At 46.5% G+C, this 27,778-nt stretch overlaps 1 protein-coding gene across 1 annotated transcript; it reads left to right on the top strand.

Moving 5' to 3' along the window:
- The first annotated feature begins 310 nt into the window (after positions 1-310).
- CCDC61 (coiled-coil domain containing 61) lies at positions 311-25,990 on the top strand. The gene is made up of 14 exons (XM_044306030.1): positions 311-396; positions 2,650-2,806; positions 4,439-4,521; positions 4,608-4,768; positions 5,085-5,237; positions 5,344-5,554; positions 8,096-8,178; positions 8,257-8,450; positions 11,566-11,644; positions 16,714-16,772; positions 20,768-20,843; positions 20,969-21,038; positions 21,130-21,202; positions 23,274-25,990. Exons 2-14 carry the CDS (start codon positions 2,659-2,661, stop codon positions 23,366-23,368), a joined length of 1,485 nt encoding a protein of 494 aa, XP_044161965.1. The 5' UTR covers positions 311-396; positions 2,650-2,658; the 3' UTR covers positions 23,369-25,990.
- The last annotated feature ends 1,788 nt before the right edge of the window (positions 25,991-27,778 follow it).

Here is a 27,778-nt window from a genome sequence, read left to right as displayed (position 1 = left end):
CTGAGGAAAAGCTCGCGCTCCCAGGAAGCCATTTCCGTACAATTGACAAGGCCCCATGGGAGATGTAGTTTATCAACAAAACGCTCCCTGTACCGCATCTCTCCGCCTGTGGGGATTGGTCACGTGATTCGGAGGGGAGGTTGGCATAGCAACACTTCCGACACCTGATCAACGTGCGGACGTTCCTAATGGCTGCTGCAGCAGAGCAGATGACACCGACTTTCGACCAATGGGAACGCAGCGACGAGGAAAAGGCGGGATCACCGCTGACGTACGCCGGGAAGGACCAATAGGGACGCGCGTGGCGCTTGTGGGAGCTAATGGGAGTGAGGGGCGGTGTTGTTGGGGGAGACCGGCGGTTTAACTGACCGAGGGGTAACTGCTGAAGGAAGGAAGGTGAGTGCGGGGGTATGTGTGTCTGCTGCCGGCTCTGGAGACATTAATGCTCTTCTCTCGTCGATCTGTGATACGTGCGTGTTGTTGCTTTATCCTGTCCGTCCGTGTAATCCTATTACAATGTTATGGCTTAAAGGGGTTTTCCACATTTGACTTAATCTTTAAATAACACCCCCTCCCCAACTGCCCTGTCAAAGGGGAACACACTTACCTGCTCCCTGCAGATTCTCGTTGGCACCATGGGCCCCCAAATGTGAGGCATGGGCAGCGTCTGGTGCGCCACTGCAGCCAGTGACTGGTCTCAGCAGCGACGTGTCCACCAAACAGCACATGACTGCTGGGTTCTGTGCCGTCTGGGGACACATAACCGCTGCGGTGGCGCACGTGACCCTGTCCATGCTGGAAGATTACCAACGGATACGGAAGCGAGCTGCAGGGAGCAGGTAAGTACGTTTCCCTTCACAGGTCTGGCAGGGAGGGGGTGGAATAAGAAAAATAAGTCAATTCTGGAATACCCCTTTAAGGGTCCATTCACACGTCCATAACGTGTTTTGCGGGTCCGTAACGTGTTTTGCGGATCCGCAAAACACTGACACGGCAATGTGCGTTCTGCATTTTGCGGACAGCACGTCGTCAGCACTAATAGAATATGCCTATTCTTGTCCGCAATTGCGGACAAGAATAGGACATGTTCTATATTTTTCGGGAACTTAAGTGCGGGTCCGCAATTCCGGATCCGGGCAGCACATCGTGCAGCCCCAAAGAAATGAATGGCTACCCAATTCCGTTCCGCAAGATGCGGGATGAAATTGCGTACGTGTGAATGGGGCCTAACGTTGGGTTCACACCTAAGCATTCGTGATGGTGCGCTCTGTATGCGCGATTGTACGGGCGTTTGCAATCGCGCATACAGAGACAAGCGAACGGCCATTGTCGCGCGTTCCCAACGGTCTATGTACGGGAACGCGCGACAAGACGCCCCGAAGAAGCTCATGTACTTCTTGGGGCGTTGGGCGTTTTACAGCGCGATCGTACGTGCTGTAAATTGCTCAGGTGAGAACCATTCCCATAGGGAATCATTGGTTTCTCCTTGTTGAACGTTTTTACAGCGCGTAGGAACGCGATGTAAAACGCTCAGGTGTGAACCCAGCCTGAAGGGGCTGTCAGCCCAGGACTAGTGTTGAGCGAACTTGTGTTTTAAGTTCGGCATCTAAAGTTCGTGTTCGGATGATCGAAGAATCGCGTTATGTATTCCGCTACCACGGACCATAACGGAATTTATAAGCCATAACGCGATTCTTCAATAACCCGAACTTTAGATGCCGAACTTAAAACACAAGTTCGCTCAACACTACCTAGGACTAGAGATGAGCGAACTTCTGTTTTAAGTTCGGCGTCTAAAGTTCGGGTTTGGATTAGCGGAGAATCCCGATCTGGAACCGGATATGGATTCCGACTTCCGTTGTGGTCCGTGGTAGTGGAATCAATAATCGGCCATTATTGATTCCGCTACCACGGACCACAACGGAAGTCGGAATCCATATCCGGTTCCAGATCGGGATTCAACGCTAATCCAAACCCGAACTTTAGACGCCGAACTTAAAACAGAAGTTCGCTCATCTCTACCCAGGACCCTTTAGTGAAGCAGGTTGAGTCCTCAGTGACGGTGATCTGACCTGTGGCAATTCATATCTTGCCAAACTACAACTCCCAGCATGCTCTGACATGACTGATCTGCTACCTGGAGCTTTGCAACAGTTGGAGAGCCGCACGGGGGGAGAATTTGTCATTTATCAAGCAGTTGTACCGCTACTAACATTTATCCCGTGTCCACAGGACAGTGGATAAGTATCTCATCACTGGGGGTCTGACTGCTGGGACCCCCAGCGATCACGAGAAAGGGGGTCTCCAAGTGTCGTTGGGCTGCCCCATGAGATTGGAGCTATGGTGTTCATGTGTGACCACTGCCTGCAGCAGTCTCATAGAAATGAATGGAGCGGTGGACACATATGCGCGCCACCACTCCATCTACGCATGCGCAGTTGCGCACCACCACTCCAATCTCAGTGGGCAGTTTAGCACTTGTGGATCCGCGTTCTCTAAATGCCGGGGGTTCCAGCACAGGGGGGAGTTACTGCTATAATCGTCCTGACGGTCCCTTGGATTTTCCTGCGTGGTACGTACGTGTCAGTCTCCTGTGCATTCGGCACCTGATCATTTCTCTTCTTGTCTTGACCCCGTTTATTCTCTCAGGATCCCGTTATGGACGACACGGAGGTAGCCGAAGCCCGTTGCGTCTTCAGAGGCATAGAACACATTCTACGTGTCCGTAACACAGGGGATCGGCTGGAAGTGGAGGTGGAGGATGCTCTGACTACGGACCAGTGGAGGGGGGAGTTTGATGCTGAATGTGAGTATTAGGGATCGACCGATTATAGATTTATTTTTTTTAGGGCCGATACCGATAATTTGTGAACTTTCAGGCCGATAGCCGATAATTTAAACCGATATTCTGGGAATTTTCATTTTTGAAAAAAAAAAAAAATTCCTACACAAATCTGCTGAAAATTAATGTTTGTTGTTAATGCGTATTTTTATTTCTTTTTTTGTAAATCTTTCTTTTTCATTTATACTTAATATTTTGGTGTTGTGTGTGTTTTTTACTTTTTTTTTTTACTAACTTTTAGCCCCCTTAGGGACTAGAACCCTTGTCCTATTCACCCTGATAGAGCTCCATTATGGTGAATAGGACCTCACACTGTCCCTGCTGCTCTGTGCTTTGTGCACACAGCAGCAGGGAGCTTACTATGGCAGCCAGGGCTTCACTAGCGTCCCGGCTGCCATGGTAACCGATCGGAGGAGCAGGGGAGAGGGGATCCTGATTAATACTGGTGGGGGGGGGCGCACTGCACCACCAATGTTTTTTAATACTGGGATGGGGGGCGCACTGCGCAACCAATGATTAATACTGGGGGGCTTGGGGGGGGGGGGGGTGCACTGCGCCACCAATAAAGATAAATCTCTAATTTATTCATACACAGGAGGCGGGAGCTGCAGAATCGCATAGCCGGCTCCTGACCTCTATGAGCGGTAGCTGCAATCCGCGGCACCTGAGGGGTTAACTACCGCAGATCACAGCTATTGCTCATAGAGGTCGGGAGCCGGCTATGTGATTCTGCAGCTCCCGCCTCCTGTATATGAATAAATGAGAGAGGTATCTTCATTGGTGACGCAGTGACCACAGCCCCGCCCCTTCTCTTGTCCTCCCTCCTCTCATTGGCGGCATTCCTGGCATTATGCCAGGAATGCCCAACTTGTGGCCCTGCATCTGTTTCAAAACTAAAACTCCTGAAAGCCGCATGCTGGGAGTTGTAGTTTTGCAACATCTAGAGGGCCGCAGGTTGGGCATGCCTGACTTAGGCCATCGAGATCAGATCGGTGGGGGTCCAACTCTCAGCACCTCCATTTATCCACAGATGGACAGGACTGCTGCATTCTAGCCACTTGCAAGCACCATGTCTTTCACTCTACCAGGCACAGCGCTTACCTTGGTGGTATTGCATCTCGCTTTTGTTCACTTGAGGCGATCAGATCTGCAGCATGCGATCCCTATGTGTTTCAGAAAGGGCGCAAATTCCATTCAGTTCTATGCAAACAGTGAAACATGTGGATATTTCCGCAGCACATTCTGCACATAACCCGTGTGGATTGTGAGGCTGGTGTAGTTAAAGATCAGTGGAGGTCTCGCACCGTGAACCCACACCAATCAGCTGATTTAGGCTGGAAGCAGAAGGCTCCGTGTACTGGACGTGCCAGCGAGCAGTATTTCAGGTGAGTGGGGGCTGAGCTGCGAATGACCGCACAGCCACTACGCAGTGGACGCAGCCTTCTGATTCCAGTCCTGCGCAGTTTTATTTCCTGCGCCGGTGGCCGGCGTAGTAAACTGATCCGTTGGAGTGCCGAGTTTCAGACCCTGTGATCTGATGTTGATGACTTGATCTGGGTTATGTCTAATGTTATTTTGGCCTCTATCTGTTGCCAGTTGTAGAAGACCTCACTCACAAGACGGGAAACTTTAAGCAGTACGCCATCTTTTGCAACATGCTGCAGTCCGCTCTTACTCAGGTAACTTCTCTGCAAACAAAAGCAACTCCTGACAAGATGATGGTGAATGTTGTACTTATCTGAGGCATGTCACATCTTCTCCCTAGAGCAGCGAATCTGTAACACTAGACCTTTTGACGTATGCGGATCTGGAGTTGCTTCGCCACAGGAAAGCTGGAGGAGCGCAACGTTCAGCTCCCCCCGCCAGAAGCTCTTCTCTTACATCCAAGCGATACTTGATACTTATCTACTCAGTAGAATTTGACAGGTGAGCCTCATTGGCATCTCTGACTTGGGTCCTATTCACACAACCGCATACTTGTGTCCGCATCCCTTCTGCAATTTTGTGGAGCGGATGCGGACCCATTCCATAAAAGATGTGGACAGCACATTGTCTGCTGTCCGCATCGGTACTTCCGTTCTATGGCCACGCAAAAAAGATAGAACATGTCCTATTCTTGTCCGCACACGGCTGGTATCCACGTTTGGCAGATCTGCAATTTGTGGACCGCAAGAACGGATACGGTCGTCTGAATGAGCCCTTATACATCTTTACTTGCTCATGTAAATAATATTTTTTTCAGGATACATTATCCCCTTCCACTTCCCTACGTTGGGAAACCAGACCCTGTCTACTTAAGACAAGTGATTCGAGGATTGAAGGACGAGCTTGCTGCCCTGAAACTAGCACCAAGTGAGGAGAGCCGGGAGACGGAGATCCGGCGACTGCGAGAAGAGTACGTATAAAAGCAATTCCTGGTTTCTGTTGGGCAGCTCTTGCTTTTCTATGACCTCTTTCCATTTCTCCCCTCACAAATTAAAATTTTTGTTCGGTATTACCAGGCTCCAGCGGGTGACGCAGGAAAAACAAGAGGCAGATTTTGCGTTCCAGAGGCTGCAGGACCTTGAAATTCCTAATGGTAAAGAAGCCAGTCACATGCGTATCCTGAAGCGAGCGGTGCAGACGTTAGAGGTAGAGCTGCAGAAAGAGAGGAGCAGGAGTCAGCGGCTCGCAAGCAAGAGGAAGGAGGAATGCGGGCAGTTAACAGAGCAGGTAAAACAAATGCAGGAGAGAATAAGTTTCAGGATTCATGCACCCGGCCGTGCCCGTATTGCGGCCCACAAACAGCGAGTCCTCAATATGCGGGCAGCGGCCTTGTGCTTGCTGCATCACAGATGCGGACCCATTCACTTTGGATGGGTCTGCAATCTGGAAGGTGCGTTGTGGATGGATCAGTGACCCATACAATCTTCAATGTGTCTGCGGCAGCCGCACGGATGGTGCCTATGCATTGGGGACCGCAAAATTGCAGTCCCCAATGCACGGAATGGGCGTGTGCATGAGGCCTTATGGGATTAAACATTGAGAAAATATGTCATTATTATGATGCCTTAGGGCCACATCTTCTGACACCTGTGAATGTCAAAGTACCAAACACAACTCATTTCTTGAAGGTTTCCAGTTCTTTTCCTAGTAGACCCAGGACTGGTGTAAGCCGATAGCTGATTCATTAGCAGGACATTAAAGGGATTCTGTCACCAGATTTAACCCTATCAAGCTAGCTGACATTAGCGATGTGCTAATGTCAGCTGAACCTAACTAGCCTATTCCTACTTTTATCTATGCCCCGTTACGCCAGAATTCTAACTTTTTTTTATAATATGCTAATTCGTCTCTAGGCGCGGGGGGGGGGGGGGGGGGGGAGTTATTCCTGCTCCTAGAAGCTCCGTTCTCCCACCTTTGTAGCCTCCCTCCTAAGTTCTGATTGACAGGGCCAGGCAGCGCTCGCAACCGTCTGCCAGCCCTGTGCTCTGGTGAAATCTCACGCCGTTGAGCATTCGGCGCATGTGCGGTGAGGAAGTGTCTTTCCCTCACCGCGTCTGCGCCGAATACTGATTTCACCAGAGCACAGAGCTGGCAGACACATGCAAGCGCTGCCTGGCCCTGTCAATCAGGACTTGGAGGGAGGCGACAAAGGATGGAGAACGGAGCCTCTAGGAGCAGGAACAACGCTCCTAGAGGCTAATTAGCATATTATAAAAGATTTCTGGCGTAACGGGGGCATAGATAAAAGTAGGAATAGGCTAGTCAGGTTTAGCTGACATTAGCACATTGCTGAGGCTTCCCAAAATATTTTTGTTCCCATTTGGTCAAAAGACCATTTGTGAGTTCAGGCACTGCTGTTGGTTGGGAAGGTCTGGTTTATAATTGATATGTGACATTTAGGGCAGGGCTCTGTGCAGGCCACTCATATTCCCCCCCCCCCCCCCACACCAAACTGGTCACCCACATGTCTTTATGGACCTTGCTCTGGGCTCAGGGACGGAGTCGGGCTGGAACAGGAAGGGGCCTTTAACAAAATTTTGCCACAAAGTTTTTTTGAAGCATACGAGTGTCTAAAATGTCTGTGTAACACCACCCTTTACTGGAAGTGAGAGGCCAAACCCTGGAAAACCGCTCCAATCATCCCTTCTGCACTAAATTGTATAGCGAGAACTATTCATTTCAGGAGGTGGTGTTCTCTGGGCATTTGCCAAACCCAGGGTCATCCATCAAGATGTCAGATAGTGAATTCCTCACTCGGGGAACGTGTGCTTTCCACCATTCCAGCCAGTGCTTGGCATTGCACATGGTGTGCAGCTGCCCATTTCTGCCTGATGCTGTTCTTGAGCTGGTGTCATTGCCAGGGGCCATTTATTTGGAATGCCGTAGTGGGTGATATAACGGAGGGTAAGTGATTGTTATGAGGTCACACTACAGCACCCAGTGACTGAACTGTGTGTCTGCATGACCTGCCACTTTGTGGCCGAGCTGTTTTTAGTTCTAGACGCTTCCACTTCTCAAAAATAATAGTGACCAGGGCAGATCTAGAAAACCAGAACGTTAAGTGGCTCTCAGGAATGGTGGCATCCTTCTGGTTACAAAAAACTATCAACTATCCACTGTATGGCGGATATCTGTAAGGTCCATTAGGACCCCACCGATGATGCGATATGTCCCCCATATGAATAGAGGGGCAGTCGAGCTTTCAAGCTGTTGCTCCATTCGGACTCTACAGGACCGCCAGAATGCTGTAGTTGGCTGCCTCCTGCAGTCCTATAGGTATCAGTGGAATGGAGTTCCATAAACTGCTGAGCACATGGCTGTTTTCGGACCTACTTTTGTGGTGGATGGAGGACTTGCTCTCTCCGTTCACTTGTGGATCTCTTTCTGGAGAGAGTCTCATAGTGATTAATGGACTTGTGCGGCTTCTTCTCAATCAACTGCTATGGGGCTTCCGGAAAATAAGCGCGTGCGTTGGCTCGGTTGTTTTTGGAAGCCCCATTTCATTGAATGGAGAGGATGCCGCACCTGCGTAGTGTGCTCCCCATTCACTTCTAGGGCCATATTCTAGAGATAGGGGTGGGTCCCACCTCTGGGGACTGTCTGATATTTCAGGCTTATCCTAACAATATGCAATAAATATCCCAGATGGAATAACCCCTTTAATACGCTGATTCCAGAAAAAACCCTCTGATCTGTAGGAAATATGTGATAGTAGGAGGATCTCGTCTAAAATCTCTTATTCACCCTACTTCATTTATTTTAATAAAGCTGGAAGAATTGCGAGCAGTGGAGAGAACCCTTCGTCTGAAAGTAAAAAGTCTAAGCACAGAACTGGCTATGTATAAAAGAGGGTGAGTTGGGCGATGATGAAAGGTCTGTTACTTGTACCATGTACATTTTAAATAGTTGCCATTTGTTCCTCTTTCCAGACGTGTGACCCCTTCAGGCCCGTCCCCACAGAGTCGCTCCAGTTCTGCTGGTCGGGGGCCTATTCATCGTAGTTCATCGAGGGGAGAGACTGTTACAAGAAGAGAGAGGTCCACCTCTCGGGAAAGAAGTGGCGTTAGCTCCCGAGAGGGTAGGAGCCTCACTAGGCAGCCAAGGTTATCACCCTCGCCTGTGGGTAAGTGGCATCTCTTGACGTATGATACACATGGGATATCACCTCTGGAACACTGACTTGTCATGGCGCTGCGATCTTCATAGTAACCCCTGTTGAACTGACTTCACACCTTCAATAGCTGTTTGGCCGACAGCCATTCCTCCCAACCCCAATTCTTTCATAAACCTGATGCTACATGCGTGTCAGTGCAGGAGTAGAAAGAAGTCCTCGTCAAGGGTGCTAGCCCCTGTGGACAGTAGAGACAGACTGACGTTTGCAGTACCTTCTGGATTTATTTCAATGTAGACATAAATGATAGCATTATACAGTTGTGAAATGCCTGGGTCAAGTAAAACCGCGTCGTGCTCATGCCTATCTTCAAATCCATTCTGAAGGTATTGCAAGTGACACGTGAGTGCCAGTTGGGAGACCCCCCCTTCCCCCATACACATTAGATGGTGAGCTAGTCCTGCCTAACTTGGACCATTTGTCCAACGTACTTTTAGTATGGATGGTGAGCTTTAGCAATCGGCACCCAGCTCCTCCTATAACTTAAATACCTCTCCATTGAATTCTATGGAAAACACAGGCTGCCTTGAATCCCATTCACACAATAGGTATTTTTATTTTTCTGCCCTACTTCAGCTTCTATGCTTCATTTCTGGTGCAGATGGTCTGGGTGGCGGCATCTGTGCAAAAAGAGAAAAAGGTTGTTGTTGTGTTTTTGTTTTTTTTGTTTTTATATGTGGGAAGGTTGTATTTCTATTCAGACACTGCACATCTGTTTTAGGATGACTTGTTAAAAGGAATCTGTCGCCCCGATTTTGGACCATTTTCTACAGTAATACATGAGTACTACTACTGCAGATATGGAGTCCAGTTTACAAGTTTTTTTTTGTTTTTTTTCTCCTCCCCCTACCGGTTTCCCCACTGTCGGCACTTAAAGCTGCACTGAAACATACAGTCCAGACGATGTGTTTCAAAGCTGCTCTGAGAGCTGACAGCAAGGGAACAGTAGGAAAATAAAAGTAGTGATCTGGACTCCACGGTACTACTCATATATTACTGTAGATAATGGCCCTAAATCTGGTGACAGAATCCCTTTAAAGGGGTTTCTGGGATTTTAATATTTAATGACCTATCCTCAGAAGTGAATGGGACGGCGTATCGTAGTTACACCTGCTCGCCGCTGCGATGTCGACGACAAGCAGATAAACGATGAAGGGGAAAGTTGTGGTGTCACGGAGCGCGGCCTTCTCTTCAAAGATATGATTTACAGGGGTGGTGGGTGTCAGACCCCCTCAGATCTGATATAGATGGGTTCTCCTGAGGATTCGTCATCCATATTAAAATCCCAGAAAACCCCTTTAAGGAAGCAGACTGTTGAATGGTTATGTATGTTGTTTTTGTCCTTTCCTATCCAACCCCCCCCCCCCCCTTTTTTTTTTTTTTCTTTCTCCACCATTTCCCGCTCTACTAGACAGATTAAGTCAGACTCTATCACAGGACGTTGCGATACATTGCCTTTTATTGTGTTTGTAATAAGCCCCTGCGCTGGCGGTGGATCCTTCAAAGTTATGCAGGGGCTGGCGCCTGTCTAAATGTAAGCCAGCTTCCTTGCTGTCTTAAATTTAGACCATTTTCTGCACCTGACACGGGTGTAGAAAATGATGAATGAGACAGGCGTGCCGTCCCGTCCCCTTCCCCACACACTCCCACTTTTTTAGATCGGGCATTGGTGTGGAAAAGTCTGATTGCAGCGCATACAATCTTTGTGCCGCAATCTGCACCAGAAAGATGCCTAATATAGGCAAATTTCTGATTGTAAATGACCCCCCTATATTTTTACCAGAAATGAAATTTAGTATGTGTGTGCGCTATGTATAAAGGATAAAGGACCTAGCAACCAGTTGGATGTTTGCCTTACACTAATCGGAGCCATAATGCCCGCTTTGTTTTCAGACACATTATGACTGTATTTGAGCTGACAGGAAAAACAGACTCCGGACTTAAAGGAGCCCGTATGAACACAATGGACTTCTTATAGATGGTCACAAGATCTTTGTCCGCAGCCGAGATTAATATAGAACTGTACTCCATTTTAAAAACAAAAACTACTTTTCTGCACAATTTGATTCCCAGTAGCAAACCAAGCGGGTCATTGTTGGAGTCTGAGTGCTGAGACCCCCACCAGTTTCTAGAACGAGGAGAATTGTACACGTATCTCGCTCTTTCCAGTAGACAGTCTATGGGCTTGTCCTAATTCAGTCTCCTGCAGCGAAGAGAGAGCGTGCTATGTGAGCGATTTTCTCTCTCTTTGATCTAGGGACCAGTGGGGGTCTCAGCACTACACCCCCTACAGATCACACAATTGATATGTCGCTATGACATATCGAAATATTTTTTTTTTTTTTTTTAAGTTCACTGACACTTTAACAAAAGATGATTGATGTTTTTGGGAATGTTATTGTATAAATTAAAGGGGTATTCCATTCTGGGACACTTATGACCGATCGCTGGGATAAGCCATTTATGTCGGATAAGTAAGGCACCCACTCCTGTCTCCACAACTGAAGTGAATGGGAAGCACTAGGGCATGCACGGCCACCCCCTGTTAACTGCTATGGGAGTTCTGAAAATAGATGAGCACAGGCTTCTTGTGAACCTGCCAGTTACTTAAAAGGGATTTCCGAGATTTATATACTGATGACCTATCGGTGGGGGTCTGACGCCCGAGACCCCCGCCGATTAGCTGTTGGAGAGAGCTCCTGTGAGCGCTGCAGCAGCAGCGCTGTACATTGTATAGTGGCTGTGCTTTGTATTGCAGTTCAGCTCCATTCACTTCAATGGGGCTCAGCTGCTCCTAGGCCATGTGACCAATGAATGTCACTTGACCTAGGAAAAGCTGAGAGAAAGCCACCTCGCTTACAGGAATGCCAGTGTCTTCTTAAACAGCTGACTGGCATTCAGAACCCCTACAGATCAGATACTGATGACCTATCCAGAGGAAATAGGTCATCAGTATAAAAATCTCTGAAAACCCCCTTTAAAAAAAAAAAAAAAAAAAAAAAGGGGCATGGTTATAAATTGCTTGTAGTGCAAATTTTTCACTTCTGTCTAAATTGTTTCCTTGTAGCCATCCGACCTCCTCGGTTTGATCCAACCGCCTATGTTAAAGACAAGGCGCGTAGGCAGAAAGAAGTGGACACTAAAAAGTAAGTATATACTACAGATCTATTAGGGTGAATACACTCCCTTCTGAGCTGTGCCTTACACACAGATTAGCAGAAAGCTGACATGACAGGACCTGGGAAGCTTCAGCAGCGCCCATGCTGTGGTTACCGCTGTGGGGGCTCAGACTGGAAGGCAGAAGGAGATGCCTGCTCTTGAATGCGCATCTGAGGGGGTTAATTGACCAGTTTTGGCATGATCACCATTCCCCGTCAGTGTGGCCAGGTGCCTGCAGTATGATATAGCTGGCACCCACTGCTTAAGGAGTAGGATCACTGCAGCAGCCTGCTCCATACAGTTCCCATAATGCTGTACATGCGTTTTAACACTGGGTCAATGGGAGGCACATACATTAATGGTAAGTGAAATCATCTTTAACCCCATGTAGCCCATTATATGAGGAAAATGGTTGCACTAAAGTAATAAGATCATGTGTCTCGCATTAAACCCCTGAAATAACCCCCCCCCCCCCCCCCCCATATGCCCAGGCCCCTCACACACAATGTACTTGCCTCGCCCCTCGACACCATGTCTCTTCTTAGGCCCTCACAGAAGCTACTGCATCTCCTCATCGCGCAGATGAAAACATCTGTCATTGGGGGTGACGCAGCCAATAGCAGGGGGTGATGGGGACAAGCCTCCCTAGCATTGTGGGTGACGCTAGGGAGGCTCGTTCCCGTTGCAGACTGCTATTGACTGGGGGGACATTTCAGGGTTTGGATAACCCCTTTAATACAGGCACATGCCTAAAAAAAACACAGGACACCCCCCTGCAGTAAGATCTTACTGGATGCTGATGAGTAAAAGGACCTTTAATGATGTCATGACCAGTAACAAGTGTATGTTATTGGTCACATAGCAATGACATCATCAATGGTCCTTTAAGGAGGACCTGTCACCGCTCCTGACATGTCTGTTTTAATAGTTTCATGCATTCCCCATGTAATAACAATTCTGGAGCATCTATTCTTATGGCTCTATGTTGTGCCATTCCTTTATTATTTCTGCTAGACGTTATTAATGACTTGCTAGCAGTCTGCAGTAAGGGTACAGAGGGGAGGTAACCTGTTGGGGATGTGCCCTCCTGTTCTCCCTGACACTTCCCCATCGGGCCACTAAGTGTATTCGTTGGTGGCAGTAGCCGGTCGCGTCACACAGAGGAAGGGACACTCTAACTCCTTCTTCACTGTGCAGCCAATGCGGAGAATACGCAATAGCGCAGCTTAGTATCTTAAAAATGCCAATCCCGATATGATATCAAACCGGGTATCAAAGTATCAAAAAAAGTATTGAGACTTCTATACTGAATGCAACCCTATGAAAACCACCACAACAAATTAGAACTTTGCCATTACATGTGTAAGAAAAAGAAATAGAAGCACCTGACGTTGGCTGCTGCTTTATCTATTACACGACTTTTTTTTACTTTTTGATTGTAAATCCTCTTTTATACAATAGGTTAATACTTGGTCTTGTAATTATTTAATATAATGATAACCCTTTATTCTGGGTTCTAATAATCCTGAAAGGGGATCGGTCACCAGTTTTAGGCTACTTTCACACTGTTTCCGGTATTGAGATCCGTCCTAGGGTCTCAATACTGGGAAAAAAACGCTTCAGTTTTGTCCCCTTTTATTGTCAATGGGGACAAAACGTAACTGAACAGAACGGAGTGCTCCAAAATGCATTCCATTCTCACACAGGAGAGCAAATCGCTGCATGCTGCGGTTTTCTTTCCGTCCTGGGATGCGGAGCAAAACAGATTTGTCATGAGCCACAATGCAAGTCAATGGGACGGATCTGTGTTATCCGAGACAATAGAAAACTGATTTGTCCTCCATTTTCATTGGAGTTCATGACTGATTGGTGTTGGCCATGTTAAAGATAATAGAACCGGATCAGTTCATAACAGATGCAGATGGTTGTATTATCAGTAACAGAAGCATTTACGTTGAACCCTTTCTGAGGGCAGCCGTAACTGGTGACAGGGACCCTGATTACAATGCAAGGTTGCTTCTTTTTTTTTTTTTTCTTATTTATTTATAACCAGAAGTGCTGGAGCTGCCCTCCCAGAGATGATTGACGGCTTTCTTTCTATGCAATGTGTAGGCAGAAAGCTGACAATCAGCGGTAGGGGATTGTAAGGCAGGGAGCTGATGAATACGAGGGCTCTGGAGGCTGTAGAGTACAGTGAGAGCACTGCAGTGCTCGGGACCTGAGGAAGCTGCTTGTCAGTGAATTTCTGAAATTGAATAGTCCAATTTTTTTTTTTTTTTTTTTTTGAAATACTGCAATCCCACTGAAGCGTTTCCACATATTTTGTCTTTGTTGGATCTTTTTGGGCAAATTGTCCCAGTTTTAAAATAAACTATAGTGAACTAAGTCCGACTGTCTGAACATTACATTACATTATTGCTCTGCAATTCTCAGCTTCCTTTGCTTGGCCCACATACATAACCTATTTGGGGGTAAAGGGCATCTGTCACTGGCTGACCTGTTACATGTGCGCTTGGCTCCCATGTTCATATGTGCCTGCATTGCTGAGAAAAATGTTTTACTATATGCAAATGAGGCTCTGGGAGCAACGGGGGTGTTGCCATTACACCTAGAGGCTCAGCTCTCTTTATAACTGCTGCGCCCTCCTCAATTTTATTGACTGGGCCAGGTGTGATGACCTTTTCACTGCCAGACCCTGTTAATAAAAGGAGAGGGTGCGGCAGTTGCAGAGAGAGCTGAGCCCTCTAGGAGTAACGGCAACGCCCCCGTTGCTCCGAGAGGCTCAATTGCATATAATAATACATCATTTTTCCCAACTACTTCCCAAGCCCCTACACTTGCCCGGACCTGTAAAGGAAAAGTGGCTTACCTGGTACTAGGCGCCGACTCCCTGCTGCCTGACATCGCTGCAACCCATAGCTGCAGTGAATTAACTTGCATCATGCCAAATGGTCACATGATGCAAGGGGATCTGGTCTCTGCTGCAAACATCGAGGGAGCCCAATGGAGCATCGCAGGCCTGGAGGTGAAGAAGCAGGAAGCTGGCGCCAGGAAGCAGGTAAGGCATCTGTCCTTTACAGGTCCAGACCATTTTGGAGGTGGGGGAGGGGTTGCCAAAAAAAAAAAAAAAACACGCACGTTCTTCCAAATGCCCTTTAAGTAGCAGTAATCTTTGCTGAAGTTATAGGTTTGATTTCTCATATATGGTGGACATGTGGAAGCATCCAGGGCTTTTGGACGGAATTGGAGGATTGCATATTTCAGATTTCCCAGAAAAACCAAAGAAGTTCTCCAGTACATCTAAAATGACATGGATAATAAAATGACGCTTACTCGTTTAGAACTATGAAATCGGTATCCTTAGCCATAGCAAAGGTCTTCTTATCAAAGTGCAGTTAATATAGACCCCCCTCCTTCCCCACACTGGTGAATCAAGTCGGTTATCCTCACCAGATTTATCTGCTTGAGGAACTGACCGTGTGGAAACCTTGGGTTTCTTTCAAACACTGTATATTCTCTGGTAGTCCTCCTTCATCTATCCCGAACACCTTTTCCGGCCCATAGTTGGAGTTGCTGTTGCTCTCTGCTCCTTTCTTGTTTTGATGCCCACTTCAGAGTTCCTTTTTTGCCTTCTGTACTATTAGGCTACATATTCTCTGGTTTCATATCTAGCTTTTCTCTGTATTGCATGCTCTGATATATGTGTGTTACTGTATTTTTTTCGCCCTCTAAGACTCACCTGCCCATAAGATGCACCTAGGTTTTAGATATACAAACTGAAAAGAATGGCGTGGTATTAGCAGGAGGTGCTCAAACCCACGTGCAGTCGTGTGTGTGTGTATGTGTGTGTGTGTGTATGTGTGTGTGTGTGTATATAAATATATATATATATATATATCAAATCCTGCACTTGTGGTCCGCTGCTAATGACGATCCCCACCACCTGGTCCGCTGCAGGTGGAGGATGCCTGCAGCGGACCACAAGTACCACAATAGACATCCTACACAAGATAGCGATTATGTGGATGTGATAATCAATCTAACAATATAACAAAATAATAGCAAAGACAGGTGCACTCTGCGGTCTTACTAAACCCTCAAACTGATTTTAAAATTGAGAGATTAGCCAACATGTCCTACAGTGTAGGACATGTCTGAGCCCGGGCACCACGCCAAGGTTTCTCAAGTAGCTCGGGGACCTAACAATCTCCTACCTGTGCCATATGGGCGATACCAGGAGCCAGTGGGCAAATTACAGGAGCATGAGACCGACTCACAAACAGCTCACCAGTTACCTCCAGCATGTAACCATGCTTGCAATGGGAGGAGGGAGGAGTCTGTGAGTCCCACTCAAGACTGACTGGTATGGCCCAGGCCTCACAGGTGCACCTAAATGTGGCCTGTAGATGGAAAACAGGCACATTTAAATTGGAGTTTATACACCTCCAAGAATCTCTATATATACAAACTAAATAGAATGGTGTGGTATTAGCAGGAGGTGCTCAAACCCATGTGCAGTTGCATGCTTGAGAAAGACTGCAATGAGCAGTTGAAACGTTGCACAGGGGAAATAAAGCGGGTCGTTTCATCTTATCCTGGAGTGCTGCCTCTTCTTTGATTGATATATATATATATATATATATATATATATCTAATTATTTTGTTATACCTAGGTTTTAGAGGAGGAAAAAAAAGAAAAAAATATTTAGCATCAGACGTCAGCTCAGAGCCTCGAGTCAGACCGCCAATGTTAAGCGTTCATAATGGAAGCGCTCATTAGTATTCGCCCCGCAGGACACACTGACATTTTCCCACCACTTTGTGTGTCTGATGGGGTGGAAAATACGGTAGTTCTTTATTGCACTGATTTTTCACTTCTGAAATTTTAATAAACAAATATTTGACTGAAAATTAGTAGGGCAGCATAAAAATGGAGATGATTCCCTCGAAAGTTGAAATACCTAGCACTTGTTTGTAACGCAGAACTGCAGTACAATCTGGAAATTGACATGACTAGAAGTGTCCTCTGCTTTTTTTTAATATATATTTATTTTAGATGTCGACGGGTTTCCAGTTCCCCTTCCAGTGTGAGAGGCCAGAGACGCAGCTCATCAGGTAAGCACATGTTTGCATACAACCCCTGTATATGGGTGAGGACTTTTCCTAAACAAGCCCCTTGGGCTCCTTTCAGACGAGCGAGTGTCACGCTCCGGACTTGCAGCGCAGCACCCGTCCTGACCTCCCAGCACTGCCAGGGTCGCATAGCATCATATTGATTTAGGTTGCTATGTAACCCTTAGAGGGCTGGCACGTATTGGATAACACTCACAGCATTATGTCAGTGCTATCCAATACATCCCAGAATCATTATAATGCTATGCGACCCCAGCAGTGCTGGAAGTTCAGGCCGGGAGCTGCGCTGCGAGTCCGCAGCATGACACTCGCTCGTTTAAAAGGGGTCTTAGGCCCCTTTCAGACCCACCAGTTCCACACATCGGACTTGCAGCGTGAGTATGCGGCAGCTCCCGTCCTGACCTCCCAGCACTGACGGGTCGCATAGCGTTATATTAATGCTATGTAACCCTGTATTGTACAACACTGACGGCATTGATCACACAAAGAAACCTATAAAAAAATATTAAACAATATTGTGACTTTGTTAATTATGTTTGAGATAAAATAACAAGGTAATTGCATTCCTGTTCAGTCCATTGGCGCTCCAGAGCAGATGCTCCTGAGGTTCCCCGCCAGTGTTTGTTTACAAGCCGCTAGCGATCTGTCACATGATGGCTGAAGCCAATCAGTGTTCTCGGTCAGGTGACGTTATACTGGCAGCTTGTAAATAGGGAAGCTGGAGACTGCCAGAGCATATGGGTTGCAATGGCAGGAAAGTGGTAAACTGAACAGTGTTTTTAATTTTATTTTATTTTTTATTTTATTTTTTTGTATGTTATAAAATGTGCAGCTGTCTTTACTTTTAAGAAACAGAAAACCGATTTAATAGAAAAAAAAACACAGACCCGATTTAACATCGATTTCATCCGTGCATCAATCTGTTATATCCATCGTGGATCCTGAAGTTTTTGTTTTTCTTGTAGCCTACATCAGGGTTCGGCAACCTCCATCCCTCCAGCTGTTGTGGAACTACAACTCCCAGCATGCACTCTTGCTCTTCTCATAACTCCCATAGAAATGAATTGAGCATGCTGGGAATTGTAGTTTCACAACAGCTGGAGCGCTGCAGGTTGCTGACCCCTGGCACACATATTCCTCAGTGCTCTGCAGAGATTGGGGTCTCACAATCCCCATCTCAAACACACACTGTGGGGTTCATTTCTTACAAAGCCAGTTAACTGAGGAGTATGTTTTTGGATTGTTTTGGAATAAAGTGAAGAATCCCAAGGAAACCCACAGAAAGGGAGAACCTATGACATATCCTTTCTCTATAGCAGGGCATACATGTCTTAGGCTCCTTTATCTGGTAGCCAGCGCTCTAGAAATAACATCCTATAACTCTGACTTCTGTACTGGATACGGGATCCTAGGAGAAGGAGAAGTCCGCAGCATGGACTGCGACTGGTCTATGCTGCTATTAAGACACTGAGTCTTTGAAGAAACCATTAGGGTCCATTCACACGTCCGCAACTGTTTTGCGGTCCGCATGTTCCGGATCCGCAAAACGCGGACGCTGCACATGGCCTGCACTATAATAAAAATGCCTTTTCTTGTCTGTCTGCGGAGAAGAATAGGACATGCTCTATATTTTTTTTTTTTTTTTTTTGTGGGGCCGCTGAATGGAAGTGCGGATGCAGACATTGAAAATGAATGGGTCCGCACCAGTTCCGCAAAATTGTGGAACGAATGCGGACCCATTTTGCGGACATGTGAATTATTGTGCCCAGTCCTACACTAGAATCATTATCCTCTATAACTGGGGCGACACTTCAAATTAAGTTATTGATGACAGATAGGAGATAGTGGTTAGGTGTATCCAGTATCTGAATCAATATCAAGCCAAATGTGCCCGGGGCAGGTGTCGCTTTCCTCCTCGCTCTCCCTTTAGTAGGTTGTGCATCATCCAGGAGACAATGAGCAGAAAAAGAAAACCATGACTACTCTTTTTCCAATAAATATCTCCACGTGTCCACATATTGTCTGGTATTGTAGCTTGGATTCTTTTAGAGTTAGGCTACTTTCACACTTGCGTTCAGAACGGATCCGTCTGCATTATATTGTTAAAAAATTTTCTAAGTGTGAAAGTAGCCTGAACGGATCCGTCCAGACTTTACATTGAAAGTCAATGGCGGACGGATCCGTTTGAAGATTGAGCCAAACGGATCCGTCCCCATTGACTTACATTGTAAGTCTGGACGGATCCGCACGGCCAGGCGGACACCCGAACGCTGCAAGCAGCGTTCAGGTGTCCGCCTGCTGAGCGGAGCGGAGGCTGAACGCTGCCAGACTGATGCATTCTGAGCGGATCCGCATCCACTCTGAATGCATTAGGGCAGTACGGATGCGTTCGGGGCCGCTTGTGAGCCCCTTCAAACGGAACTCACAAGCGGACACCCGAACGCTAGTGTGAAAGTAGCCTTAAAAGGGTTGTCCCACAAAAATATTGTACAGTTTTCAAAACAGCACCTGGATTTGAATACTTTTGTAATTGCATGTAATAAAAAATTTAGCATAGCCACTGAGTAATTCAGCTGAAATCTATCTGTATAGCGCCACCTGCTGGTTATTTTTTTCCTTATTTCTTTGACCTGCTTACTGAGAAGGCCGCACATGCCCTGTTTCATCCTTCAACTGCCTTCTGAGCTGTGATAGGCAGAGCATGGACACGCCCCTTAGCTGCGGCAGAAAAGACACCCCCCTTGAGCTGTCAGCTTGATATAAATCTAGCAGAGCACTGGATGAGGAGATCTCTGGATCCATGTGAGGTACAGGGCAGGTTCTAGCTTTGTTAGAGATTGTCATGTCCTATATCGGTGATGGCGAACCTATGGCACGGGTGCCAGAGGCGGCACTCGGAGCCCTCTCTGTGGGCACTCGCACCCTGGAGAAAGTCTATGGTGTATCAATATGCCTTAGGGCTCTTTCACACTTGCATTGTTCTGTTCCGGCATAGAGTTCCGTCGTCGGGGCTCTATGCCGGAAGAATCCTGATCAGGATTATCCCCATGCATTCTGAATAGAGAGAAATCCGTTCAGGATGCATCAGGATGTCTTCAGTTCCGGACCGGAAAGTTTTTTGGCCGGAGAAAATACCGCAGCATGCTGCGCTTTTTGCTCCGGACAAAAATCCTGAACACTTGCCGCAAGGCCGGATCCGGAATTAATGCCCATTGAAAGGCATTAATCCGGATCCGGCCTTAAGCTAAACGTTGTTTCGGCGCATTACCGGATCCGACGTTTAGCTTTTTCTGAATGGTTACCATGGCTGCCAGGACGCTAAAGTCCTGTTTGCCATGGTAAAGTGTAGTGTGGAGCGGGGGGGCAGTATACTTGCCGTCCGTGCGGCTCCCAGGGCGCTTCAGAGTGACGTCAGGGCGCCCCACGCGCATGGATGAGGTGATTGCATGGATACGTCATCCATGCGCATGGGGCGCTCTGACGTCATTCTGGAGCGCCCCGGGAGCCGCACGGACGGTAAGTATACTGCTCCCCCGCTCCCCTCTACTACTATGGCAACCAGGACTTTAATAGCGTCCTGGCTGCCATAGTAACACTGGACGCATTTTGAAGACTGATCCGTCACCAATCAGATACTGATGACCTATCCAGAGGATGGGTCATCTTAAAAAAAAAAAAAAAAAAAAAAAAACAGGCAGAAAAACCCCTTTAATGTAACTGGGGAGGAATCCTATCTTGTGCTCCTCCTCTCCAGTGTTAACCCCTTTGCACAACCTACAAAAAGGAGCGCGTGCGGAGGGAAGTGAAAGTGCTCTTTCAGATGTTGGATAGACAGACCTAACTACGGACCACTAGAACAATCCCCCCCTCCTTAGACAAGAGTGTGGAACTCAACAAATGAGCACAACTCATTGGAAGTACTGTGTAACTTGTTGGTTTCTATTCTCACATAGTGACTTGTATTCATTCTGTAACAGTTGAAAGTAATGGAAGTCACCGATCGTATCAAAGCTCTGGGGATGAAATGGACTATCCTGAAGCTCTGCGCAGCAGGTAATAGAGGCTCGCACCACATTTCTTTACTCCTGGGTCTGCCTTGTCTGATTTGACAGGCCTCACTACTAGGCGTGTATGGCAGGTTTCCATGTTATTCATTGTCTGCCCCAACCATGTTACAGGGGTGAAAGAAAACCGGCAGCACAGGGACGGCAGCCCTTCACGCGTTCATCCTGGAACAGCAGAAGTAACGTAAGGTTTCAGAATACTACAACTTGTAGCTTAGTAATCTGAGGTGTCCTCTTAGGGTTTCAGAGTAATATTTGGACATTTTTCTCTACAGGGGAAGAAAGATCGATTACCTGTAAAGAAGAGGCTTTCCAGCACTCCAACTTATGACCGAAAGATTGAGAAAGGTATGTGTCGGAAATTGCTGAAAGGGCAAGTGGTAAAGGAAAACACTTCACTACTTTATTACTCGGATTCCTCGCTTCGTTGTTGCCTCCTTGAATGTCTTTGATAACAGTTGGGCAGAAGATTAAGCTTTAAAGTTGTCCAAGGATATCCAAAAACGGACGGTGAAATGCTGGTGTAGCCGATGACTATGCTGCTCGACTTTTCCGTAAACCTACAAGTTTAGATTGGTGGTAGCCTAAGATAAGAACTGAGCTATAATGAGATAAGGAGCCCGTCTGCTCCCCAACTGACAGAAAAGAGAAAATCTACAGGCTGCTTCTAGAGCATCTCCGTTATGTACAGAAAAAAGGACTCCGTATTTCTAATAACGATCAATTGAAAAGATTTTGAGCTCAAAATTAGTACTAGGGTTGCACCGGGTATCGAAATATCGATACCCAAGCAATACTTTTGTACCGGTATCGATTTTTCCTTTTACGGATACTAGACTGCACTACTGCGCAGCCTAGTATCTTGAGAACCTGGAGCGCGCTGGTCTCAGCGTGCGCCATGTTCCCTCAGCAGCACAGGGAAGAAGGAAGCAGTCTCTCCCTCCCGCCTGTGCTGCTGCCGCCAATAAGGAGAGAGGGGCGAAGGAGGGGAGGGACTGTGGCACTGTGCCACCATTGATGATTAACGTTTAATACAGATACAGGAGGTGGGTGCCGGCACCCAACCTCTATGACAGGGAGTTGCGATCAGCGGCAGTTAACCCCTCAGGTGCGGCACCAGTTTCCTGTATCTGTATTAAACGTTGTTATATGATTGGTGGCACAGTGCCACAGTCCCACACTTTTTTGGCGTGTTTTTTTTTTTTTTTTTTTTTTTTTTTTTGATGTGTGGAATCGAGTATCGCAATACTTTTTTATGGTATTGAAATCAAATTAAAATTTTGGTATCGTGACAACCCTAATGAGTACAATACGATAATGAAAAAAATTGCCCCCAAAGGTGTACATAGCCCTTAGGCTGGGTTCACACCTGAGCGTTTTACAGCGCGTTCCTACACGCTGTAAAACGCACAACAGGCAAGAACCAATGATTCCCTATGGGAATGGTTCACACCTGGGCGTTTTACAGCGCGTACGATCGCGCTGTAAAACGCCCGCCGCTCAAACAAGTACAGGAGCTTTTTTTGGCGCGTTTGGGCCATAGACTCTTTGGACAACACTGCTGTCAATCACCCAAACGCGCGTTTACTATTACAAAAAACGCGCATAAAAACGTGCGACAAAATCGCGCATAAAAACGCGCGTTTGCGCAACGCTCAGGTGTGAACCCAGCCTTAAGGATAGAATTTAGCTGTGCCACTAAGGGGTTAAAAATGCACTTGTGTCCCTGAGTTGTGCACCAACTAGACTTAACTTTGGGGTTGGGTTTTTCCAATTTAAATGTGACTTGAGGGGTTGAAGTAGTTGTGATCCTCATCACCGCAGGTCCAGCCTCAGAAGCCACCCTGCACTGGGGGACGCTGCAGCCGGCTGTACGTTTCCATGGAAGCAGTTAAAGGGGTATTCTGTTTAGGTTAAGGACCCCCACCAATCTATTAGTTATCCCCTATCTAACCGGAATACCCCTTTAATAGAGGTGAAATGTAGTATCGCGTGTGGTCATTCACATGGGTTTGTTAGTGGCTCTGTCTGGTGTCCGATGAAACAAGTTGGCATACGGAACCGATAAAGATGCTGTGTCCGGTGGTCCTAATTGACGGTGTTACACATTGGGTCTGTGCTTTGTAAGCGTGCAGGACTTGCTTCAGTTAAAGCTGTGGTCTGAGTTCTGGAAAGGGCATCAATATTGGATTGATTGGGGGAGGGCGACCAGAAATATAGCTCCATTCCCTCTGTAGTGGCCGTGCCAGGTTACTGCAGCTCGGCTCAGTGAGGAAGGACCCCACATATCTATATATTATATATTCATCTGAAACTGTTGCATTTTGTTTAATATGGATGTAAAAGTTGCAGTAAGCAGTGTGAAGCCTCTTATACGGTTATAACTGACCACACATTTCATCTCTCTCCCCATATCCAGAAAACCGCTTTGACCCACTTTCTGACCTTTCGGACATTGACTCTCGACTGCAAGCGTTGCAGGATTACATGAGAAATCTGGATACACGCACCTAAGATGGCAACTCCGGAGTGGCGATGAATTTGGACAATCTGCCGGCTTCCGAGTTTTAAGACGCAGTGAAACTGGCAACTGATTTCAGAAACGAAATGCATTATAAGTGTGGATTTTTACTCTGCTAAATTATATATAATCAGGGGAAAAAGAGAAAAGCTTTATCGGAGGCTTTTCCTTCGTGTTTCATCATTGCTGAACTGCGTCAGTGAGTGCGCAAAAGTATCCTGCAATGAGCTGTCACGTGGATGCAGTAAGGTCTCAATGATAATAGACGTAAAAACGGACATTGCAGCTCCTGTTCTATAGAAGTCTTTGTGTATATGTATTTATGTGTGAAAGGCATTCCTGAGTTGTTCGTACCCCTAATGCATCAGTTGAACGTTAAGGGTACGTGCACACAGTGCAGATTTGTGTGCAGAAAATCTGCAAGAAAGCTGCACATAACTGCGCACTACTAATGGTGGTTTTAGTGCGGTCTTTGGTGCGGATTCTCTGCTTCTGTTAACAACTCCATTGAAGTCTATGGGGAAAACCACTCTACAGAAGGTGCGGGATCACAGACAATTGAGGTGGGGACTTTAAAATCTGCACGGCAGGTCAATTTCCGCACAGAAGAAAAAAAAAAAAGCAAAGTTTACAGGAGAATTGTCAGATCTCGTTCACTTTGCTGGTACTGTATCCGTGGAGAGAAAACGCACGTTATCCGTGTTCTGTTCACATTTGCAGCACTGCTTCCATTTATATCCGAGCCCTGACCGTTAAGCCGGGTCCGTTCTTAAACGGATATCCGTGAACCCCCAGCAGCACCCATTTGCTTGTTATATTTTTGATGACCAGAATAGCGTTGCAGACTGCACTACTGTTGCTATAAAAGCTGACGACCACCACGACAGCGGCTCTCAATGCAAATGTGAACAGCACCTAACCTACATCTGTGTAATCCAGTTAAACCGAGTAGGTAAACTGGACCAGTGTTCAGCTGAGACCAGTTCAAAACTGAGCATGCACATAGCCCAAAAAAGGGGATCTTAAAGGGGGTATCCAATCCCTATAGTGACCCCTAGAATGCCCGTGCCCCTCCTCTAGAGTATACTTCTCCCCGGCACCCGCGTCCCTCTGGGTCCCTGCACGGCCGCCGCATCTCCCCATCACTGGATGTTTTGATGCAGAGGCAGCCATGCAGGGATCCGGAGGGACGCGGGTGCCGGGTAAGTATGCCCTAGAGGAGGGGCCTGGGGGTCATTATAGGGATTGGATAACCCCTTTTAAAGGGGTTGTACTGAATTACAAAAGAATCCCTGCTTTCTTCCAAAAAGGTTTAATCCTGTCGACAGGATTTGTGTGGCATTGCAGCTCAACCCCATTTCCTTTAGAGCTCGTGCACACAAACGTGTTTTTCTTCTTTTTTTTTTTTTTTTTTTTTTTTGCAGATGGTACACTGACCTCTTCTTTCCTTTTGGGGCCATGCACACATCCACATTTTTGTGCGAATCTGTGTGGCCGCTCCACAGATGATAGAACATGTCCTATTCTGGTCCATTTTGAGGACAAGAATAGGATGTCTATTGATGGGAGTGAGAAGAATGCAAAATGCACAGAGAAGGAAACCCAATTTTCCGGATCCGTGGATTACGGACCAAATTCCGGTCACGTGCAGGAGACCTTAATGGGGTTGAGCTATAATACTGCGCACAACCATGGACAGGTGTAGGGCTGTTTACAGAAGACGTCTGCCATGCTTTTGACATCCCGTACAACCTCTTAAATAAGTGACTTGTATAATGGGAGATGCAGAGACCACCAACAATGTTGAGCTCCTTTCCATCTTTTTATGGTCACTTTCTAATCCATGAGATTTTAGTAAATAGGGGGCGGCACAGTATTGTTGAGGTTCTAGCTGCCATACAATTAAGGCCTCATGCACACAACTGTATTTTTGGTCCGCATCCGATATGCATTTTTTGCGGGTTGGATGCGGACCCATGCATTTCAATGGGGCCACACAAAATGCTGTCCACTTCCATTTGTCTGTGCCGTAGTCCCGCGAAAAAGAGAAAATGTCTAATACCTGTTTGTTTTGCAGACCAGGATAGGGCATTTCTATTGAAGGGGAAACGGAAATGGTGGCATACACATGGGCAGTAGTATTCCGTGTTTTACCTAAAAAAACAACAACAACAAAAAACACACACATGGTCGTGTGCATGAGGCCTAACATTGAAACCTCCATTGTAAATCTAGGACCTCTTAGTAGAGTTTCTATTATAGTCCATTGATTTGGTCATGATCGGGTTATTCCGGCACTACACACATTGCCGTCTTGTTGCTTGCTCGTCATTGCTGCGGATACCAGTGAGGTGAATTGTACGGTGATATCTGCGGCATTGCAAATATTTGCTTATGTCACCTGATTTATTTTCTTCCCCTGCCTGAAACTGATTAGTCGTACAGCCTAGATAAAACGAGAGAGTGCTAGGAGGGGCTTCTCTGCTGATCATCCTGGGTTTTATGTTTTGGTGGGTGGACGGGAATTTTTTATTTAGATTTTTTTTATAATGTGAGATTTTATTTATTTGACTTGAATTTTCATGTTCTGAATGTGAGTTGAAATATTTGGTTTTAAAAATATATTTGTATATAATCCAAAGTACTATGTTGTCTTCATTTTTATTTTTTTTTCATAGGGCCATCTGCAAAGGGGTGGCACATTTTCAAACAGAGTTTCCACACTGATTTTTGCTCAGGTTTCTTTCCGCAACACACACACCCCCTTGTGTTACTTGTGGGTTTTGATGCAAATTTGCCCGCACTAAAAATCGATAGGCTGCAGATTTCAAAACCCGCACGGGCAGGTCAATCTCCGCATGGAAAATATATGTCAGATCTCATTCACTTTGCTGGTACTGCATTAGGCTGCAGTTTTCAGTGCGGAAAAAACACCTGTAATACGCAGCGTGTGCGGGTAGCCTAAGGCCTCTTTGACACAAACAATATGGATTGTGTCAGGAACTGTTCGGTGAAAAACGGATGCTTTTGCACGCAAGTTCAGTGTGTGTGTGAAAAAAAAATGAAGAATAACAATCTGCATCTCCTGCGACCCTTTGGTGAAAAACACTAAGAGACATTTATCAAGGCCTTTACACCACAATTGTTTCATAAAGTGGCACCTTACGGCGCATGGCATGTGTGCACCATAATTTGCAACTTTTTGAGGTTCTCGTAATTTTTTTTAAGTGCAGAGAAAAAGGGTGTGTGACTTAGCGGAAGGGGGCACCGCCGCCGCTGCATTTACTATAACTTCCGCCTGGCGAAAGTTATAGTTTGAAGTCTACACCAGCCTGTAGCAAGGATGCGCCTGATTTGTTAAGGGGCTTCTGCCTCTTAAAGGGGTTTTCCAGGCTTCTAATACTGATGACCTATCCTGGAGGATAAGTCATCACTATCAGGTCGGCTGTATGAAGGGAAGGCGTGTGCGGTGTGCATGTGCCGTCTACCGTCTCTCTTACTCCACGCTGTCACTATGGCAAAGACTATCTGATATTGATGACCTATCCTGAGCCTAGAGAACCACTTTAACAAATCAGGCGCATCTCGTGCCAGCGCAGGGAGATCAAGACTGATTGGGTCTTGATATATCTCCCCCATTGTATCTGGATGCATTCCGTTTTGCATGCAAGTTCCATTAATTTCTATGGAGCCAGGGCTGCATGAAAAACACGCAATGTAGAACATGCGTTTTTTTTTTTTTTTTTTTTTTCCCTGAACCCAAAGATGGTACATGAAAAAGGTGTACAAACATTAAAATGAACGCATCAGGATTCAGTCTGGATGCTCTGCGTTTTCCACACGCATCGCATTCAGAGGGAAAAATCTCTCGTGGGAAAGAGGTCGAAGCGTCTCTTCACTGTCATCAAATTTTACCTGCAGTTTTTAGAGGGTTTTTTTTTTCCCCCCTTTATTTTTGAGTAAAGGGTGTTTGGTAATATCACCGTGTCAGGATTGATGACCCATATCTTTGAGCGTGGCATAAGAAGTGTCTAATGGGGTACAAACCACTATGGGAATGAAGTGGCATCACCGATAATTCCTCTTCGCCAGCCGCGCAGACTTGTGTTTCTCCATAGTTACATCCTGACCATACACAAAACGATAGCTTTGCAAAGTTGCTTGAATTTTTTATTAATTTTTAGCTGCAATCAGTCGGTTCTAGAAGAGTTGAGGTTTACAAACCCCTTTACAGTTTTTCTTATATGTTCAAGATCCAACCTGCAGCACCGGCTTTCCGTGAACCGATGACAGATTTGTTACGCTATCTCGTTCTGGCATCAGACAATTAAATGCAGATTTCTCTCTGTTGAAACCACAGCGAGAGAACAGGTGAACGTTCTGCAGGAGTCGGGCGGATACTC

Source organism: Bufo gargarizans, chromosome 9 (assembly GCF_014858855.1).
Source record: "Bufo gargarizans isolate SCDJY-AF-19 chromosome 9, ASM1485885v1, whole genome shotgun sequence".
NCBI classification, from domain to species: Eukaryota; Metazoa; Chordata; class Amphibia; order Anura; family Bufonidae; genus Bufo; species Bufo gargarizans.
Note: the sequence above shows the minus strand (reverse complement) of the source record. Positions and strands in the feature narration are given on the sequence as shown.

Coding starts and splice junctions, on each gene's coding strand:
- CCDC61 (XM_044306030.1), top strand. CDS start 2,659: ATGGACGACACGGAGGTAGCCGAAGCCCGTTGCGTCTTCAGAGGCATA. Junction 4,522..4,607: donor TGCAGTCCGCTCTTACTCAG/GTAACTTCTCTG, acceptor TCTTCTCCCTAG/AGCAGCGAATCTGTAACACT. Junction 16,773..20,767: donor CCAGAGACGCAGCTCATCAG/GTAAGCACATGT, acceptor ATTCTGTAACAG/TTGAAAGTAATGGAAGTCAC.